The sequence below is a fragment of the Oncorhynchus masou genome, chromosome 21 (assembly GCF_036934945.1).
Source record: "Oncorhynchus masou masou isolate Uvic2021 chromosome 21, UVic_Omas_1.1, whole genome shotgun sequence".
Lineage (NCBI taxonomy): Eukaryota > Metazoa > Chordata > Actinopteri > Salmoniformes > Salmonidae > Oncorhynchus > Oncorhynchus masou.
The window spans coordinates 1,960,831-1,981,959 of NC_088232.1; the positions used below are offsets into that span (position 1 = coordinate 1,960,831).

Genomic DNA, 21,129 nt, shown 5'->3' on the forward strand with positions numbered 1-21,129 from the left:
GACGAATTTGCCAATCTTGATGTTCTCTGGTAAATGCCAAACGTCCTGCACGATGTTGGGCTGTAAGCACAACCCCCACCTGTGGACGTCGGGCCCTCATACCACCCTCATGGAGTCTGTTTCTGACCGTTTGAGCAGACACATGCACATTTGTGGCCTGCTGGAGGTAATTTTTCAGGGCTCTGGCAGCACTCCTCCTGCTCCTCCTTGCACAAAGGCGGAGGTAGCGGTCCTGCTGCTGAGTTGTTGCCCTCCTACGGCCTCCTCCACATCTCCTGATGTACTGACCTGTCAAAACATCAGCCAGGAAGCATAGGAACTGAGAAGTGGTCTGTGGTCACCACCTGCAGAACCACTCCTTTATTGGGGGTGTCTTGCTAATCGCCTATAATTTCCACCTGTTGTCTATTCCATTTGCACAACAGCATGTGACATTTATTGTCAATCAGTGTTGCTTCCTAAGTGGACAGTTTGATTTCACAGAAGTGTGATTGACTTGGAGTTACATTGTGTTGTTTAAGTGTTCCCTTTATTTCCTTGAGCAGTGTATATATCTTTTAATCTGTCTCTAAATGACACAAAACATTCTATGAATAGATTTCTGGGGGGAGAAAAGCGGGGTGTAATTTCCCCCGGCTCTCATTTTAACGACCCTGTATTCCTCACGTTCCTCTGTCCGGGTTGTGATGTTGGTTCCAATGAAAACACAGGATTTGGTAACAGTGACGGCACGCCATGCTCACGTTTCCTCTACGGCTGTCTGATGTTACAGAGAGGGGAGCGGGGCTACCTTCAAATACACAGGGGCTCAGGGGTGACCTGTGTGTGTGTGCGTGCATGTGTTCGGGGGTGACCTGCTCTAACCAAAAAAAACCTTGACTAATAGTGTGTGCCGACTGGTTGCGACTGTGCTATGGTCCGGGTCGGGTCAGCCAATAGCTGCCAGACTTCCTGTGCTGCTGAGCTGGGCCGTGTGTGAGCCGCTCACAACTGCCTGCCCCATGGAATTGTGGGAGCTCTGGGATATGACTGCAGCCTTCCCGTTGACAGACGTCCGGAGGGAGAGACCAGGTTCAGCCACCGACCCTTAACTCTCCCAAATTAATTTCATCATTTTGAAATATTATTAAATGATAAAAACGTAATATTTACCAAGACATGTAACAGATAGCAAAGAAACAATGTAGAGGCTCTATCATCTTTATCATTAGAGACAGACACATTTCTTCCTATCTACAGTCCAGAATAGGCAAAGAGTGGTAAAGACTAGGACAGTGGGGCTGACCACCAACCAGTGACATACAAGTAACTGCCAAAATAATGGAAACACTTGAGTAAATGAGGGATACAAAGTATAATGAAAGCAGGTGCTTCCACACAAGTGTGGTTTCTGAGTTAATTTCAGCAATTACCATCATGCTTAGGGTCATGTATAAAATGCCCAGTTGCCTGTTATTTTGGCTACCATGGCTAGAAGAAGAGATGTCAGTGACTTTGAAAGAGAGGTCTCAAATGACCATAGAGGGTTTAAAGGGTGTGTGTGTGTGTGCGTTTGGTTTGACTATCCTTAATTTAACCTTTATTTAACTAGGCAAGTCAGTTCAGAAAAAATTCGGCCTACCCTGGCAAAACCCTAACCCGGACAACGCTGGGCCAATTGTGCGCCGCCCTATGGGACTCCCAATCACGGCCGGTTGTGATACAGCTCGAAATCGAACCAGGGTCTGTAGTGACGCCTCCAGCACTGAGATGCAGTGGCTTAGACCGCTGCGCCACTCGGGAGCCCCCGAGGATCAGAAGTCCTCACAAGGATAGTAAAACAAGAAAAATGAGAATATTTTGCCATTCCCCACAAGGAAAAGGCTATTTTAGGCTTAGTGGTTATATTTAAGTTTAAGGTTAGGGTTAGGAGTTAGGAGTTAAGATTAGGGTTAGGGGGTAAGGTTAGGGTTAGGGTTAGGAGTTAAGATTAGAGTTAGGGGTTAAGGTTAGGGTTAGGAGTTAAGATTGGAGTTAGGGGTTAAGGTTAGGGTTAGATTAAGGGTTATAAGGCTAGGTTTAGGGAAATATTCATTTGAATGGTAATCAAATGTTTGGTCCCCACATGGATAGTAAAACAAACATATGTCTATCTCAGTCACCAGAACTCAACCCAAATAAACACAAGATTCTGGAGCGGTGCCTAAAACAGCGTTTTCCTCAACCTTCAACAAAACACAGAATTATGGAAATTCTTGTGGAAGAATGGTGTCACATCCCTCCAATGGAGTCCCAGACACTTGCAGAATCTATACCAAGGTGCACTGAAGCTGTTCTGTCTCGTGGTGACACAACGCCCTATTAAGACACTTTATGTTGGTGTTTCCTTTGTTTTGGCAGTTACCTGTACATTGTCCATACATTTAACTTTATAGGGGTGGATTTCACTGCTCTTAATGGGGTGCCAAGGAATGCTTTCCTTTTACTTACCAGGCTCTAAAAAAAACCTTTTTAACCTTTTTAAGGATTTAAGGAAACCTGTCTGTAAGAATGTTAAAATGTCACTTAACAAATCAATCCCCCCATTTGCATGTGTGTGATCGAACACACATGTCCAGTGCAGGCAGAGTGACAGCCCTATTGATTACAACTAGATTAGGGCGGACATTCATCACGCCTATGCACTCCTACACTCCTCACAACACAATGGGCAGAGTCAAATCAGATACCCACACTGTATATAGAATATTCAACAGCTCAGATACCAGCTAAGAACCCCCCCCTTCCAGATCCCAGCTAAGTAACACTATCAGATCAAACAATCAGTCCACAACTTACAGAAATCCCCATGATACCCATATAATATTTCCACCCCCAACCACAAAAGTTCCAAAAGAATAATAACTCTCTCTCTTCCTCATCTCCCCTCCCCTTCTTTCCAGGCATCTCCTGCTCCCTTTCATCTGGGGTTTGGTTTTGCAGCGTTTGACGGGCGTCTGATTAAAGGACCTATTAGCTCGCCGTGGCCGAGGAGCCCGACGTCAGTTTGCAGCAGGTATGTGAATAAAGGAAATGGAATGTTAGCTTCCACGGCTGCTGCCTCCTTGGCTCTCATTCCTTATGTCATGCCCCAGTTCCCCTCTCCCGTCCTGGGGGCCCAGGCTCTGAGCTCTGCCTCCTTGGCTCTCATTCCTTACGTCATGCCCCAGTTCCCCTCTCCCGTCCTGGGGGCCCAGGCTCTGAGCTCTGCCTCCTTGGCTCTCATTCCTTACGTCATGCCCCAGTTCCCCTCTCCCGTCCTGGGGGCCCAGGCTCTGCCTCCTTGGCTCTCATTCCTTACGTCATGCCCCAGTTCCCCTCTCCCGTCCTGGGGGCCCAGGCTCTGAGCTCTGCCTCCTTGGCTCTCATTCCTTACGTCATGCCCCAGTTCCCCTCTCCCGTCCTGGGGGCCCAGGCTCTGAGCTCTGCCTCCTTGGCTCTCATTCCTTACGTCATGCCCCAGTTCCCCTCTCCCGTCATGGGGGCCCAGGCTCTGAGCTCTGCCTCCTTGGCTCTCATTCCTTACGTCATGCCCCAGTTCCCCTCTCCCGTCATGGGGGCCCAGGCTCTGAGCTCTGCCTCCTTGGCTCTCATTCCTTACGTCATGCCCCAGTTCCCCTCTCCTGTCCTGGGGGCCCAGGCTCTGAGCTCTGCCTCTGTGGCCCCTCATTGGAAAAACTCCCACACACACACAGACAAGCACGCGCCCCCGTGCACACGCACCTTTTTCCTCAGTCTCTCCCTCTCTCCCCAATCACGCAGCTTACAACCCTGAGACTTCTGGGTACAGGTCATCAGGCAGACACACACACTGTAACGCTGCGCTGAGTGGAACCTGACACACACACACGTCTCGCTGGTCTAAGTGGAACCCGAGGCGAGACAGCAGGGTGAATATCCTGCTCGGCCGGTGACGAGAAGCAGAGTGAGCTGTGATTGTGTAAAATCTCCCCAAAACAAACATGTCACAGAGTATTTGGAGAGACCTGGAGGGAGGCCTGGCATGTACTGTACTGTAGACTGTGGGTCTAAAGTGGTATGTATGATTCATGGTAGAGAGCAGGCTGTGGGAAAGTGCTATGGTTCTGATTCAATTAACCAATGCAATAAAGCTTTGACATGGCCCACACAGACGTCAACTCTGGGACACACCAATTTTGCGTGACAGCCTACTTCATCAGTTCCCAACTTCCATATGAAAAATGACAAGTGCCCTCTAAAAGACGCCGCAATCCACAGAAGTGGGTCTGACGAAGATTAACGCAAGACAACCTGGGACTAACCAACTGTGTCTCAGTTTCACAAACAAACACACCCAACCAATCACAGCTCCAGACTGAGGGTCAAACTAAGCAGGAAGAGCAGGTGATGAGTAAAACGGTTCATCAACAGACCTATAGCCCCTTTTCCGAGACGAGCATCATTCACCTAGAATCAGGCTAACAAGCTAACACACACATCTCCACTGTTAGCATCTATAGTAAGTATGTGAGTAACAGATGAATAAAAGCTCAGTAAACACTCCAGGTGTATCCCGGGGACAGACATACATGTACAGTACCATTAGTTGGAGTTAGTGGCAGAGCGTATTGGATGGGGAATTGTTTGGATATCTGTTGGGAGAGACAGAGAATTGAGAATGAGGCTGTCTCAAATGACTGTGGAGAAGACTGGAGTGTTTAGTTCTGGGGTCTGACAGTCCTGTTCCGTGTCCACTCAGAGTGCTCTCTTTCTGGGTAACGTAGTTGATGTGTTGGGTTACGGATTGAAGTTACTTAGATGATTAAAATATATTATGGAGGTGACTAACTTGTACTCAAAACCCCATTTATGTCTGCCGGAGGGGTTCATTCATTCAGGTGAACGACACGTGGGTGAGCAGACCACTTAATAATAATAATAATAAATATATATATAATAAAGAGAGGAGCACTTACTGTACTGTTAGTATGCGTTTCGGTGGTGGAAGTACAAATAGGAAACGACGTCACACGGACATCTAAAGTGCTGGATGTTATTATTATTTTAAAATCAGTAAATGGTGAAAAGAGAATCCGTACACTCCAACTAACAAATCTGAAAAAGTATGTTATTTGGGCCTTCCCAAAAACAGAAGCCCCAGGCTAGATTTGAAGTTCTACCCCAATCTAAAGCCTCTTGAGCTGGGATCGTTTTTACACTTATCCCCTGATGTAAATGGTTGGGAGTCCTACAGGACGTGCCATTGAATAGACTAAAGGATAGAGAGAGTAAAGAGAGCCGACTGTATGAACGGAAGAACCACTACCGGATGTCCATTACCGGCCAACAGCTGTGTTCACTTCACATGGAAAATAAACCTCAAAGTTAAATATATAGAGAGACTCGACTTCCAGGGTACATAACCAATTATCAATGCTATCAATATCTTTACACAGTGAATAAAATAAACATGATCTAATTTAAGATTTTCATGCAGATTTCATTCAAAATTATTATTCGTTGAGGTTCTCTCAGTTGAATTTCCTAACTGTAGATCACTAGCGGTTTGTCATGTGCAACTAGAGATATTGAAATGAATCATTGCACCTTTAAAACATGACTTCTGTTAAGCTGCTCCAGTGTTAATAAAGTTGTGATGACCTTCCACATCAGGCAGGAAGGTGGTTTGTGATGAGAAAACGAGATGAGCTGAGAGCATAGTAAGCAGAGTGAATAGAGACGACTGGGGGATTGATGTCTGTAGAGGAGGAAGGGGAGCTGATATTGGGGGTCATTGAGCCCTGTGTGATGGATGACCTAAACTTGACGTCCTTGTCAAATGCCACGTCTTTGAAATGCAGACCTGAGTGTAGATGAGGGTCAGTGTGCGTGTAGTGTGTGTGTGTGTGTGTGTGTGTGTGTGGGGCGAAGTGCTTGACTGGGACGAAGTGGGGTAAAGATGCCACCTGTCCCACAATCCACCTCAAACACCCAGAGAGAGAGAGAGAGGAAGATATGGAATATTAGTGAGGGTAAGGAGGGGGAGGGAGAGAAGAGAAAGAAAGCCTCTGCAAAAACTGCAGTGCTGCAGAAAAGCCTCCTGCCAGGCCATGCATGGGCCGAGAGAGAGAGAGAGAGAGAGAGGAAGGGAGAGAGAGAGAGAGGAAGGGAGAGAGAGAGAAAGAGAGAGAGAGGAAGAGAGAGAAGGGGAGAGAGAGAGAGAGAAGGGAGAGAGAGAAGGGAGAGAGAGAAGGGAAGGGAGAAGGGGAGAGAGAGAGAGAGAGAGAATGGGAGAGAGAGATAGAGAGGATGGGAGAGAGAGAGAGGAAGCAAGAGGGAGAGAGACAGCATTAGCGAGTGAGTGTGTCAGCGGCCATAGATCATGCCATTTCTCAGGCTCCCTCAGCCTCAGCCTCCTCCATTACATCACTGAAGAGGAGGAGGGGAGAGCAGGAGAAGGAGGGGTTAGAGCTCGTAAAACACAGAGCACACAGTAAACATGTCTGCCCTCGCATATGACAATACCCCTTCAGAGAGCGCTGGCTGACGTTGACCAGACGCTGTAGCTCGTTCCCACCCTGCCGCAGGCCCTGTAATGTTATACTGTAGCCTCACAGACTCCCATGCCAGTTGGATGGATCAGCGCTAAGCTAAGCTAACGCTACGTTAGGCTAACTCTGCGCTCTCACTCATTAACTCAGGAACTATGTTGTTAGCAGTTAGCGTTATTAGCGGCTAACCTCAAATCTCACAGCGGTCCCTCTGGGGGTCCTGGGAGAGAGAGAGAGGGAGTGAGCATTACAGGTGTCCCCGGCTGGTGCCTGCCTGATTGTATTGGGAGAGAGAGTTGTGGGGATGAGAGGCGAATGTAAACATGGGTGAACTTTGACCCCGTGTAGCCGGTGGTCATACCAGAGCAGCCTGATAGGGTGGCATGTGGGAAACACACACACACACATTCCCTTCCTTCTGACACTTCCCACAGCCCTGATCACACCTCTGTGTAGGGGGGAGCGCTATAAATATGCCAGGGGCACGATACGATCAGCAAAGCAAACATCACTTCAAAATGTCTGATTGGAAGAAAAAAACAGTCTGACACACAGCTCAACTCAAGCACACCAAAACACCCCCCAATCTACCCCTCTCTTTCACATGCTCATAGGCTTCAACCATTTTGGATAATGGCCTTGTCCCATATGTTGACACACTTTGCGTAAGGGGCTGTCAGCATATTAGGTTGACAGACCTCAGTGCTTGGACAGAGAAGAACAGAGAGTAGGGTGGGTATCGTTATGGGGTCTCAGTGAGTAACACCATGTGGGTCAAGTTAAAGTGGCTCTCGTCTCTCAGCACGGCCAGCAGGCCCGAGCTTTTGAGGTTGGCTCACTGATCCCGGCTGGCTGGCGGAGTAGGAGAGACAGTGTGATGCTCCCAACAAACAAACGGTGTGTGTTTGTGTGTGTGTGTATGTCCCCATTACTGTACTTCACACTAAAGGACTAGCTGCCGTCAACAGGCACTCCACAGAGAAGACGACCGTCTCGTCTGTCCAAGTTACCTGAGGGGAGTGTTCCTGTAGGCTGTCGGACTGACTGACAGATATTTGACACTTCCAAAGGGACGAGGAGAAGCCGTGGTGGGTTTGGAGTGCAGACCTGTGTTCAACTCTGTCTCACTCAGCTTCTGTTCCATCAGTCAACTGGTTTGACCCACCAAGCAGCTCCTGAGTGGGGTCTCCCCCCTCTAAATTTCTCTCTTTCTGGGTGGGGTCTCCCCCCTCTACATTTCTCTCTTTCTGGGTGGGGTCTCCCCCCTCTACATTTCTCTCTTTCTGGGTGGGGTCTCCCCCCTCTACATTTCTCTCTTTCTGGGTGGGGTCTCCCCCCTCTACATTTCTCTCTTTCTGGGTGGGGTCTCCCCCCTCTACATTTCTCTCTTTCTGGGTGGTGTCTCCCCCCTCTACATTTCTCTCTTTCTGGGTGGGGTCTCCCCCCTCTACATTTCTCTCTTTCTGGGTGGTGTAGTGGATGTTCCTGTCACTCTTCATAAAAAGGTCTGAGCATTGTGTTCTTATGGCCTTACAGTCCTTTCCCATGCGTGTAGTTTACGGAGCTGTCAGCAGAGTTACAAGAGGTTAGATGAGTGAGAGGAGCCACACTGAAGGAGTATAATAAACTGAAGGGGAAATATGTATTCATCAAGATCAAATATTCATCCTATTAAGATCACGACATAGTCCACTTCCAGGTTGGGCATGTATGTGACTAGTAGAACCAGTAGCCCCGGTGGCTGGTTAAGCCAAAGCACATGATCACCTGCTATTACCTTAATCATAAACATATCTGAGAGAGAGAGAGAGAGAGAGAGAGAGAGAGAGAGAGAGAGAGAGACAGAGAGAGAGGACAGAGGGGGATATTTGTCATATATTGTGGAATGCCGGTGAAACATGACAGTGACCAGAGACGTCTAGTTATCTGGCGAGGGGGGGATCAAGTTCTTAATCTCTCCTCTGACCCTGTGGTAAAATCAACAATCGCCCCTGATCTCTGTGTCACGCAACATCAAGACCAGAGTAAAGTGTGTGTGTGTATCTTATTTAACTAGGCAAGTCAGTTAAGAACAAACTCTTGTTTACAATGACGGCCGACCCCGGCCAAACCCGAATGATGCTGGGACAATTGTGGGCCTCCCTATGGGACTCCCAATCACAGCTGGTTGTGATACAGCCTGGATTCGAACCAGGGTGTCTGTAGTGACGCCTCTATTATTGAGAGGCAGTGCCTTAGACCGCTGCGCCACTCGGGAGCCCTGTGTGATGTGTGTGTGTGTGGTTAAGGTAAAGACATGGTCTCTCCACCGTGGGCCTGTTTACAATCCCAGTAATCCTGGGTACATCCCAAACCTATGTATTTACAATGAGGGTCATGAATCTTGGAGCTGTATAAGCCTGGGTCAATCAAGGAGCCGTGTTTAGGGGAGCCAGACGGGTGGTGGGTTGGATTTAAAAAGGGTGTAGAGGGGTGGTGGTGGTGGAGGGTTGGTGTGTAGATTTGTGGTGGTGGTGGTGGAGGGTTGGGGAGGACAGGGGTGGTGGTGGAGGGTTGAAGAGGGGTGTAGAGGGGTGGTGGTTTTGGAGGGTTGAAGAGTGGTGGGGTGTAGAGTGGTGTAGAGTGGAGGGGTGTAGAGTGGTGGGGTGTAGAGGGGTGTAGAGTGGAGGGGTGAAGAGTGGTGGGGTGTAGAGAGGTGTAGAGTGGAGGGGTGTAGAGTGGTGGGTGTAGAGAGGTGTAGAGTGGAGGGGTGTAGAGTGGTGGGTGTAGAGAGGTGTAGAGTGGAGGGGTGTAGAGAGGTGTAGAGTGGAGGGGTGTAGAGTGGTGGGTGTAGAGAGGTGTAGAGTGGAGGGGTGTAGAGTGGTGGGTGTAGAGAGGTGGGGTGTAGAGAGGTGTAGAGTGGAGGGTGTAGAGAGGTGTAGAGTGGAGGGGTGTAGAGTGGAGGGGTGTAGAGTGGAGGGGTGTAGAGTGGAGGGGTGTAGAGTGGAGGGGTGTAGAGGGGTGTAGAGTGGAGGGGTGAAGAGTGGTGGGGTGTAGAGGGGTGTAGAGTGGAGGGGTGAAGAGTGGTGGGGTGTAGAGAGGTGTAGTGGAGGGGTGTAGAGTGGTGGGTGTAGAGAGGTGTAGAGTGGAGGGGTGTAGAGTGGTGGGTGTAGAGAGGTGTAGAGTGGAGGGGTGTAGAGTGGTGGGTGTAGAGAGGTGTAGAGTGGAGGGGTGTAGAGTGGTGGGTGTAGAGAGGTGTAGAGAGGTGGGGTGTAGAGAGGTGTAGAGTGGAGGGTGTAGAGAGGTGTAGAGTGGAGGGGTGTAGAGAGGAGGGGTGTAGAGTGGAGGGGTGTAGAGTGGAGGGGTGTAGAGTGGAGGGGTGTAGAGAGGTGTAGAGTGGAGGGGTGTAGAGAGGTGTAGAGTGGAGGGGTGTAGAGTGGAGGGGTGTAGAGTGGAGGGGTGTAGAGTGGAGGGGTGTAGAGAGGTGGGGTGTGGAGAGGTGGGGTGTGGAGGGGTGTAGAGTGGAGGGGTGTAGAGTGGAGGGGTGTAGAGGGTTGTAGAGGCTGTAGAGGGTTGTAGAGGGGAGTAGAGGGTTGAAGAGGGGAGTAGAGGGGAGTAGAGGGTTGAAGAGGGGAGTAGAGGGTTGAAGAGGGGAGTAGAGGGTTGAAGAGGGTTGTAGAGGGGAGTAGACGGTGGTAGAGGGGAGTAGACGGTTGTAGAGGGGAGTAGACGGTTGTAGAGGGGAATAGAGGGGTGTAGAGGGGAGTAGAGGGGAGTAGAGGGTTGAAGAGGATGTAGAGGGTTGAAGAGGGTTGAAGAGGGTGTAGAGGGGAGTAGAGGGGTGGTAGAGGGGAGGTGGTAGAGGAGTGTAGAGGGTTATAGAGGGGAGTAGAGGGTTTTAGAGGGGAGTAGAGGGGAGGTGGTAGAGGGGTGTAGAGGGGAGTAGAGTGTTGTAGAGGGGAGGTGGTAGAGGGGTGTAGAGGGGTGTAGAGGGGAGTAGAAGGGTGGTGGTAGAGGGGAGTAGAGGGGAGGTGGTAGAGGGGAGGTGGTAGAGGGGTGTAGAGGGGAGTCGAGGGGAGTCGAGGGGAGTGGAGGGGAGGTGGTAGAGGGGAGTCGAGGGGTGTAGAAGGGAGGTGGTAGAGGGGTGTAGAGGGGAGTAGAGGGGAGGTGGTAGAGGGGAGTAGAGGGGAGGTGGTAGAGAGGTGGTGGAGGGGTGTAGAGGGGTGTAGAGGGGTGTAGAGGGGAGTAGAGGGGAGTAGAGGGGTGTACAGGGGAAGTGGTAGAGGGGAAGTGGTAGAGGGGAAGTGGTAGAGGGGAGGTGGTAGAGGGGAGGTGGTAGAGGGGAGTACAGGGGTGTAGAGGGGAGTAGAGGGGAGTAGAGGGGTGTAGAGGGGAGTAGAGGGGAAGTGGTAGAGGGGAGTAGAGGGGAGTAGAGGGGAAGTGGTAGAGGGGAGTAGAGGGGAGGTGGTAGAGGGGAGTACAGGGGTGTAGAGGGGTGTAGAGGGGTGTAGAGGGGAGGTGGTAGAGGGGAGTACAGGGGTGTAGAGGGGAGTAGAGGGGTGTAGAGGGGTATAGAGGGGAGGTGGTAGAGGGGAGTAGAGGTGTGTAGAGGGGAGTAAGGCTGAGGAATGTAGTGCGTTCAGACAAAGGCATGCAGCAGTAATACTGTGTGGTTGGTTGGTTACTGCAGATTACTGTGAACATGACACATCTGTGAAACTTGAGCACACAAGATGCAAATATCCCAAAATAAATGGCACTTTACTCAATGAAAATAAATGGCACTAGAACACATTGTGTTCTCCTTTACTCAATGTAAAATAAATGGCACTAGAACACATTGTGTTCTCCTTTAATCAATGTAAAATAAATGGCACTAGAACACATTGTGTTCTCCTTTACTCAATGTAAAATAAATGAGGCCTACATCTGGAAACTAATACAGGCTAATTTTACAAACAAAAACTCACACACTACAAAAACATTGCACAAGCTGTAGACTACACACACACACACACACACACACACACACACACACACACACACACTCCCTCTCTCCCTGATGCAAAATTGAAAAACAACCTGCCATTTTACATGGCACTACAATCCTCTTCTGTGTGGAGGGTTTAATGGCCCTCCCAGATTGGGCTTTAATTAGCTGTTAATCATCTATGGTGCTTAATTAACGAGCGGAGCAGCTTCCTCCCTCCGTGGTGTTGCTGGGCCATTAGGAGCAGACGACAAGCTCAAAGAGCCAAACAGACCCATTAACTCTCCCCCTCTCATCTCAGACTCTCTTCCTCAACCCCTCACTGCTCATCTCCTTCAGTCCCCCTCTTATAATGTCACCAGAGCCAGCTGAACCCTCTAATGCCAGCTATCAGTCATGAGGGGAATCTCTCTCTCTCTCTCTCCCCCTCTCTCCCCCTCCCTCCCTCTCTCTCTCTCCCCCTCCCTCCCTCTCTCCCCCCCTCTCTCCCTCTCTCTCCCCCCCTCTCTCCCTCTCTCTCCCCCTCCCTCCCTCTCTCTCTCTCCCCCTCCCTCTCCCTCTCTCCCCTCCCTCTCTCCCCCTATCCCTCCCTCCCTCCCTACCCCTCCCCTCCCTCCCCCTCCCTCCCTCTCCCCCTATCCCTCCCTCCCTCTCCCCCCTATCCCTCCCCCACCCCTCCCTCCCTCTCTCCCTCCCTCCCCCTCTCCCTCCCTCCCTCTCTCCCTCCCTCCCTCTCTCCCCCTCCCTCTCTCCCCCCTCCCTCCCTCCCCCTCTTCTCCCTCCCTCCCTCTCTCCCTCCCCCTCTCTCTCTCCCTCCCCCTCTCCCTCTCCCCCTCTCTCTCCCTCCCCCTCCCTCTCTCCCCCCTCCCCCTCCCTCCCTCTCTCTCCCCCCCTCCCCCTCCCTCCCTCTCTCTCCCCCTCTCTCCCTCTCTCTCCCCCCCCTCTCCCCTCTCTCCCCCTCCCTCCCTCTCTCTCTCTCCCCCCTCCCTCTCTCCCTCTCCCCTCCCTCTCTCCCCCTATCCCTCCCTCCCTCCCTACCCCTCCCCTCCCTCCCCCTCCCTCCCTCTCCCCCTATCCCTCCCTCCCTCTCCCCCCCTCCCTCCCCCACCCCTCCCTCCCTCTCTCCCTCCCTCCCCCTCTCCCTCCCTCCCTCTCTCCCTCCCTCCCTCTCTCCCCCTCCCCCCCTCCCTCCCTCTCCCCCCTATCCCTCCCTCCCTCTCCCCCTATCCCTCCCCACCCCTCCCTCCCTCCCCCTCCCTCCCTCTCCCCCCTCCCTCCCTCCCCCTCTCCCTCCCTCCCTCCCTCTCCCTCCCCCCTCTCCCTCCCTCTCTCCCTCCCTCTCTCCCCCCCCCCTCCCTCCCTCCCTCTCTCCCTCCCTCTCTCCCTCCCTCTCTCCCTCTCTCCCTCCCTCCCTCTCTCCCCTTCCCCAGGGTGATGGGACTAACTTCCTCTAATGGTGTCAGTATGTGAGGAGGACGTGTTCTCTCGAATGAGAGGGTTAATGTCCAGGAGCGTTCAAGACACTCCATGTTCATTACAGATCAAACTGCCCTGCGTTCCGTTCTCTTTCGCTGGACATTCTCCATCTCATACGAGTTGATCTTGTGACACAGCAACGTGTTTCGGCGACAATGTCAATGTCCTCCCTCCGTTCTTTCTACCACCGTAAAGGGAAGTCTGCTGTGACATCTAGCTTACACACAGTCTTAAAGAGGGCGCATTGAAATAACATTTAGCAAGACGGAGAACAATATCTCTCGTGGTTCTCCTGAGGGAGAGTCTGTCTCAGTAGCCCCAGGTGTGTCGGCTGTCAGATATTCCATAACAGCTGGGGAGCGGGGCTGTTCTAGACGCCACAGACACACTACTGACAGCTCTGTCCCTGCGGGCAATTATATCTGTTCCGTCACCATACGACGTCCCACTGGAAAACATCAACTAAAGGAACTTCTGTTCCTACTGAAGTGGGATTCATGGGAAATGCATGAAGACGTCCAGACAAAACATGTGAACGCAGATAGTTTCAACAGATAATTGAAACACGGCTCTTCATCTATGCAGATTACATTCTTTTTTGAAATATTGACAACAACTGATACTTGATGAGTAGGCAAATACCAATGAAACGTAACTACTGTTTGATCTACTTCCATTGTGTTGTTCTCTCACAAAGCCTGGCGCCCTGACATCCTGTTTGTATTGGGAGCATCTCAACGCCTCCTCTCTGCCCGCCTGTCCTCTGCTCTCGCTGCCGAGCTGCTCTGCTGTGCAGGATGGGTCGATATCGGCAGGATTGGCACACGGTGGAGGAGAGAAACAAAGGGCTGGATCGATCTGCACTGTAATGGCGTGTGTGTGTGTGTGTGTGTGTGTGTGTTCTAGGTTGGGCATAATTGCCTCGGTCCTGGAGGAAAACAGAGCACCATGGGAATTACAGCAAAGGGAAACTCGACCAGTACGGACACACAACAGCTGAATCACAGCAACAAACATAATTCATGACCGCGCTCAGTGATACTCTGTGGAAGAGATCAGGAGATCCTGCTATGCTTAGCGATAAGGCGGACCGTTAAGACGTGATAAGGACATTTGAGTTCCATGTGAAGAACCCGCCACTGAATCCCCCTCACCGCTGCAGTCAGACAGTGTTACAGAGCAGTCCACCTTACAGCGCTGGGGGTTAACGGCAGTCAAACTGTCAGCCAGCCAAATGCTGCCCTGGCCGCTAATTAGCTGTAGGCTCCAGTGGTCCGACTACCTACTGTAACATCTGCAGTAACAGCCTGCTCTATAGATCATCTGTCCACTAGGCAGGCAGACAGACCGACAGCAGAACACACACTGCTGTAGCAGTACTATGTCCAACTGTCTAACCACCACACAGCCAAGCCATCTGACTGGGGATAACACGCCCAGCTGGAAGGAAACGTGTGTGTACATGCTTATGTGTGTGTGTGTGTGTGTGTGTGTCAGACATAGGTCTGTCCATCTGAGAGTGTGTGGCAATGAGTCTATGAGCATATGTGTGCGTACATTGACGATAGCAGCCCCCCCCCCCGTGGCGTTGGCGTGTCACACCTTAGGTTGTGTGATTAATGACGTGGGCTGAGTCCCATCAGCGTCCTGATTAACATGACCACACAGGTCACAGAGCACAGCCTGTTCACCACAGCCTGTTCACCACAGCCTGATCCCCACAGCCTGATCCCCACAGCCTGATCCCCACAGCCTGTTCACCACAGCCTGATCCCCACAGCCTGATCCCCACAGCCTGATCCCCACAGCCTGATCCCCACAGCCTGATCCCCACAGCCTGATCCCCACAGCCTGATCCCCACAGCCTGATCCCCACAGCCTTCCCTGCTGCCTCATCAGCCACTCACTACTACCACTGGGCAGAGACTGGAGAGAGGTGGGAAGTGTCTAGGTCCTAAAAGACATGCCAGGAGTAGCATCATCAAACTATGTGGCAGGGCAGGACATAGCTCCATGGTCATTAGCTCTGCACTATGTCTCTGGGAAGGCATCTCAAGGGTCAGGGTTGGTTTATGTGAATCCTTGTTTCGGAAAGGAGGGAAATGGGGAGGAAGCCATTAGACTGTTTGAGACGGTATTATTTTACAATCTTCAACGCAGTGGTTTAAACAGAGGTGACAAACAGTTTGAGCATGACACCAGAACAACATGGAGCTTTTTGACCTTCTGGAACTTCTGAAATGGGAGAGAGGAGGAATCTGATCTGGAGCACAATCTCTGCTGCTTCTCTGTGTGTAAGAGGACACTGCAGTCACTGTGGTGCTATAAAAGTACGACAGTAATTCTGACAACTAAATATACACAGGTCTGGTGTGCTTGGGGACAGGAGGGAGAGATCAGAAACAGGACACCACATCATCCTCCTCAATAACTCCTTGGCCGTGTGAGATGGTCTTTGATAAGTCTGCTGGCAAAGCAGAGTCATGTCAGAGGAGCGGGAGGATCAGGTAACAGGAAGGGACCGGAGCTGGACAGGAAATAACACTGTCTCTTTACATTAGCATTTCCTGCTAAGCTAGCCTAGCGTGGAGGAGGGGTAGGGATCTGACCGGGCTTCAGAGGAGTAGTTTGATGACATGTGAGGAAGAAAACTGCTGAGAGAGAGAGAGAGAGAGAGAGAGAGAGAGAGAGAGAGAGAGAGAGAGAGAGAGAGAGAGAGAGAGAGAGAGAGAGAGAGAGAGAGTGTGTGTGTGACGTACCAGTCTGTTGATGCGTACGAACTCCTCGGGGGTCTTGGCCCAGGGCGGTAGCTCCACGTCAGACACCACAGTCCCATCCTCCATCACCCCCAGGCTGTAGTTGTTGGCGTTTACAAACATCTCAGGGAGGTAGTAGAACTCTGGGGTCAACTCCTGGACAGACAGACAGACAGACAGACAGACAGACAGACAGACAGACAGACAGACAGACAGACAGACAGACAGACATTAACACTGTAGAGCCAACCTGAACCATCCCTTCACTAAGTTATTTCACGTTCATGTACTGATAGTGGATACAGTACATTCTAGAATAGTTTTGTCACATTTGTAGTCAATAAATCAACCCTTTTAGTTAGGGAGAACAGTATCACAGTGAGCCATTTCCTCATTCGAATGAGAAGATTCGACAAGATGCTCTGTGATACAGCCTCCAGTCTCAGTGTGTGGGACACGACATTAGAATGTGACTACTGAGGACCCACGTCATGACAGACAGGTAGAAAGAACAGGGGACTGTGACCTTCAGAGTGAGAAGCTACAGTTTAGAGAGAGAGTTCATTGACAGAAAGAAAGAGAGAGAGAGAAAGAGAAGACACGGTGTAAAGTACATTTAGAACGCATGTGGATATATGAGTGTGTGCGTGTGTGTGTGTGTGTGTGGAAGGTCCTTTAATCTGGGACTGCCACTGTCGTCCCTCAGACAGCTAGTCAGACGCTAGTCGCAACACTTGAGCTGTGCCATTACTCATGGAAATTACATTTCAGACTGCTCATCTGCTGCCTGCCTGCTACCACGCTGCAAGCAGGCAGGCCGATAAAAGGCATCAAAACCTTTTGTGTGTGCGTGTGTGTGCGTGTGCGTGTGTGCTGGGGTTTCCACGCTTTTTGAAAGGGGGGTTGTCTGTAATCGTAGAGCGCCAAACAGAATATATGATGTTCTATTTTCTATGCTTCTCAACAAATTTTCTGAAGGATTAGAAGGAGCGACAGGTCACAGAACTCACCAGAATGTGATTGTGTGTCTGTGCACAGTTGAACACTTCGTTATGGAATTATGACATTTCACGATGGGCCCCGAAAAAACATCAACGTTCGTGTAAACTGAAGAGCTCGATTGTTAAGACCTTGAGGGTGTAAACTTTAAACCCGGCTTCATTTCTAACAAACCATAGCTCAGCCTCAATGTGTATGAAATGCCTTCATATACAGAAAGACACAAACGTTTAGATTATGGGGCAAACCAAAACATATGGTGATAAATCTTTGCCATCCCGCAAACAGAAATAAAACACTAACGTCGTTAGGAGTGTGTGTGGGCAAGTGGAACTAACTGGTAAGACTGGACAATGTTAGCGTGTTGAATTAACCCACTTCCCGGGGGCCTCCTGATACCTACAACAAACAACAGCACGACACCCAATGTCAATCCTGTGTTTATTCAGCGTACATCTACCCCTCGTGATATACTGAACCTACCCATCAACATAACAAGTGTCAAACATGAACTACGGCCATATTCCACAGCAGGGAATTGAACCATGGATTTACGTACGGAGCGAGCACTCATATTTCAACATGATACATCCACAGCCAGTATATGAGATGTATAAACAGAGCACCGCAAGTATGAAGACAAGCCACAACACAAGTATAACTCTTCGTTTGATACCACTATAAAACAATAGCTAATGAGTGAGTAACTCCATATAAAATAACCTGTTAATAAAGCATTGAAGAGCAGTTGTCTTGTAACGTGTCCTGGGTCGTGTTCAGTTGGCACAAAACGTAATAAAACAGAGTGAGACGGGGAGGTACTACTTGTCTGAAACGGAACTTGATTACTTCCGGCACCGACAGAGATGGCCGCCTCGCTTCGCGTTCTACAAGCATGTCGCTACACTCGCATTAACATCTGCTAACCATGTCTATGTGACAAATACAATTTGATTTGATTTGTTTGTTTTTTTCAGTTGCAAAATGTTTTGTGTGTGTAACCTGAACCTTAATGAACACAACCCAGTTCTGTCCGACGAGAGCTGAACCAGTGAACCTTCTCCTAGGTCGTGTTCAGTTGGCACAAAATGTACAAAACGGAGTGCCTAGGTTTTGCTACGGTAGGACTTAATGAACAAGACCCTGAACTGTTTGACAGAACACAGTGTGACTGGGCCTGCTGACTGGTCACTGTCCTGATGGACAGAGAGAGAGAGACAGGGTGACATTCTGACATCAGGGATGACCAGACCAGAGTCAACACCCATCGGTCATGTCCTCGTCTCCCTGTGACATGGCTGTGTGTGACAACCTGACATGCAAATACATACTGGCAAAGAGGCTACAGGTAGGAGCTGGGAACTGGTCAGCGCATGTGATCAGATGTTCTGTAAGGGCTGCACTCATGTACTCACGCACACAACAACACACACAGAATCCCTGGAAGGCTGTCTATCAATCAAGCTCAGACCTGAAAACAGTCCTCACTGCATCCAACAAGACGGAGACAAATACACGATTAGACAGGAGGCTAGTGAGTTCACTTCCTCTAGATGTGTTTTGTGGGTGGTAACCCGAGAAATGGGGCGGTAGCTAGCCGGAGAGATACCCTGTGTCAGTCCATAACCACATATCCAAACCTACAGATGGACCGGAGGGGAGCTCAGTCAGGAGAGAAAGAACCAAGCACAAGTTCTGTCATCACAACCAATCCATGTCATACTGCCATGAAAGCTTCAGAGACTACTGATCAAAGGTTCAAACTAATCCTTCTACCCCCCCCCCCCTCCTTCACTACTTCAGTCAATCTTGAATTGAACCTTTGGCCTATTGGGCCCCCTCTCCACTGGGCTTTGGGTCGATGGTGGGTCAGAACACTGGGCCCCCTCTCCACTGGGCTTTGGGTCTATGGCGGGTCAGATCAATCCTCTGCTACAGTTTGGGTCTCTAAGGCCCCAACCCTCCTCTTTTAACAAGTGACCCACGCTCTTAAAACATTTATGAGTACAGGCAGCCATCTTGTTTCAAATGTAGACTTGGCCTGCTCTTTGGGCCTGTGTCGGGTGGAGTGGTGGCTGAGGGAGTTGGAAGGAGTTGACGGTTGATCGCGCTTCGCCTCCAATGATAAAACATATGGCTCGCATTACCGGTAACACTTGATTGCGAAAGCCCAGGGAGAGAGAGAACCTAGCTTGGTCTCAGTCTAGACCTGTCACAGTGGATCAACCACAAGAGCTCTACTCCACATCAAAACACACAGGACCAGGCTCAACCCTGCACTCAATAATACAGCTTCCATGTTGAGTTGAGTTTAGCCACATCAAAATAATAGAACATTCTTTCCTTGCATGGATGATCTCATTCACCTTGTTAACAAAGAAGGGTTACAAATGAGATGTATCAATTTAGCATGCTAAGTATACCATTTAGCTTTAGCTTCAGGACTATTGTAGGAAACTCTAAGAACCTTCTATTCCTTCTAAGGGGGAGAGTCTTAGTGTGTTTTGTATCCCAGTGCATAAAGTGGTGATAACAGGTTAAAGACGCCAGTCCAGTCTGTCTGTAGCATAGGAGAGACCGTGATGACCTCCGGCCACAATCCCCTGACCCCTCCTGACCTTTTGCCTTAGCCCAAAGGCATCGTTGTGTGTGTGTGTGTGTGTGTGTGTGTGTGTGTGTGTGTGTGTGTGTGTGTGTGTGTACTGTTGAAGTGTACTGGGGGGAGGGGGCCTATGGCCCCTGCAGTGACCCATGACAGGACAGGATTGGGGATCACAGAAGCTGGCCTCTGACCACAGTAGAGCAGGGGCCACTGCACATAATGGAGGGACCGGGGCAGAGAGTGTAGCGGGGAGGCCCCCTGTATTTCCCCCACCTTGTTAAGAAGGGCCGGGGGTCTCCTTCAGCCCTTCACCCCCCGGCCCTTCTTAACAAGATGGGGGAAATACAGGGGGCCGTGCCGCCACCTCAGACTGGACAAATTTACACCAGGCCTCCCCGGGTCGACCCCATGGAAGCAAGAGGCCTCGTAAAATGGCCAACCTTCAGTTTGAGGTCAGGTTTTGTGGAGTGGAGAGGTTTAAGACGTAAGGAAGTGGGCTTGTTGTTTTTAAACCAGTGTGTTTGTTTGCTCATTAGATTAGCCACTTTCTCTCTCCGGTGATGAGAGGGAGAGAAGAGGGGCCTTTGAGAAGGCTTTAGGCTAATTCAATGAAAAGGGTGTAATTTGAACGTTGAATGTTTGTTTGGAATACGTTTGGAAGATAATGTTGACATTTGACCCCCTAGCATTGAAATGCATATTAAGAACATGTTCTTATTTATTATATGCAAAATCTGATATCACTATCTAAATCAATAGATATCCATCAATCACAAACAAACTAAAGTGTGTTTATTTCCACACAGAAAACCATACATTTTATCAAAACTAAAAGGTAACCAGTCTGTAGAGACTGATGCCACCCTCTCCTCCTATTCTAGTATGTTCCCTGTCTCCTGGGGTCTGGACAGTGGTGGCCTCTCCTCCTATCCTAGTATGTTCCCTGTCTCCTGGGGTCTGGACAGTGGTGGCCTCTCCTCCTATCCTAGTATGTTCCCTGTCTCCTGGGGTCTGGACAGTGGTGGCCTCTCCTCCTATCCTTGTATGTTCCCTGGCTCCTGGGGTCTGGACAGTGGTGGCCTCTCTTCCTATCCTAGTATGTTCCCTGTCTCCTGGGGTCTGGACAGTGGTGGCCTCTCCTCCTATCCTAGTATGTTCCCTGTCTCCTGGGGTCTGGACAGTGGTGGCCTCTCTTCCTATCCTAGTATGTTCCCTGTCTCCTGGGGTCTGGACAGTGGTGGCCTCTCCTCCTATCCTAGTATGTTCCCTGTCTCCTGGGGTCTGGACAGTAGTGGCCTCTCCTCCTATCCTAGTATGTTCCCTGTCTCCTGGGGTCTGGACAGTGGTGGCCTCTCCTCCTATCCTTGTATGTTCCCTGTCTCCTGGGGTCTGGACAGTAGTGGCCTCTCCTCCTATCCTAGTATGTTCCCTGTCTCCTGGGGTCTGGACAGTGGTGGCCTCTCCTCCTATCCTAGTATGTTCCCTGTCTCCTGGGGTCTGGACAGTGGTGGCCTCTCCTATCCTAGTATGTTCCCTGTCTCCTGGGGTCTGGACAGTAGTGGCCTCTCCTCCTATCCTAGTATGTTCCCTGGCTCCTGGGGTCTGGACAGTGGTGGCCTCTCCTCCTATCCTAGTATGTTCCCTGTCTCCTGGGGTCTGGACAGTGGTGGCCTCTCCTCCTATCCTAGTATGTTCCCTGTCTCCTGGGGTCTGGACAGTAGTGGCCTCTCCTCCTATCCTAGTATGTTCCCTGTCTCCTGGGGTCTGGACAGTGGTGGCCTCTCCTCCTATCCTTGT

General features: G+C 50.4%; 1 protein-coding gene across 4 annotated transcripts in view; it reads right to left on the reverse strand.

Moving 5' to 3' along the window:
- Positions 1–21,129, reverse strand: part of LOC135507579 (lipopolysaccharide-responsive and beige-like anchor protein) — a 334,560-nt gene that overhangs the window by 78,175 nt on the left and 235,256 nt on the right. For all 4 annotated transcript variants that reach the window (XM_064927105.1, XM_064927106.1, XM_064927107.1 and 1 more), the window contains one exon: positions 15,735–15,887. In XM_064927105.1, coding sequence (XP_064783177.1) covers positions 15,735–15,887 — 153 coding nt within the window. The remainder of the gene's footprint in view (positions 1–15,734; positions 15,888–21,129) is intronic.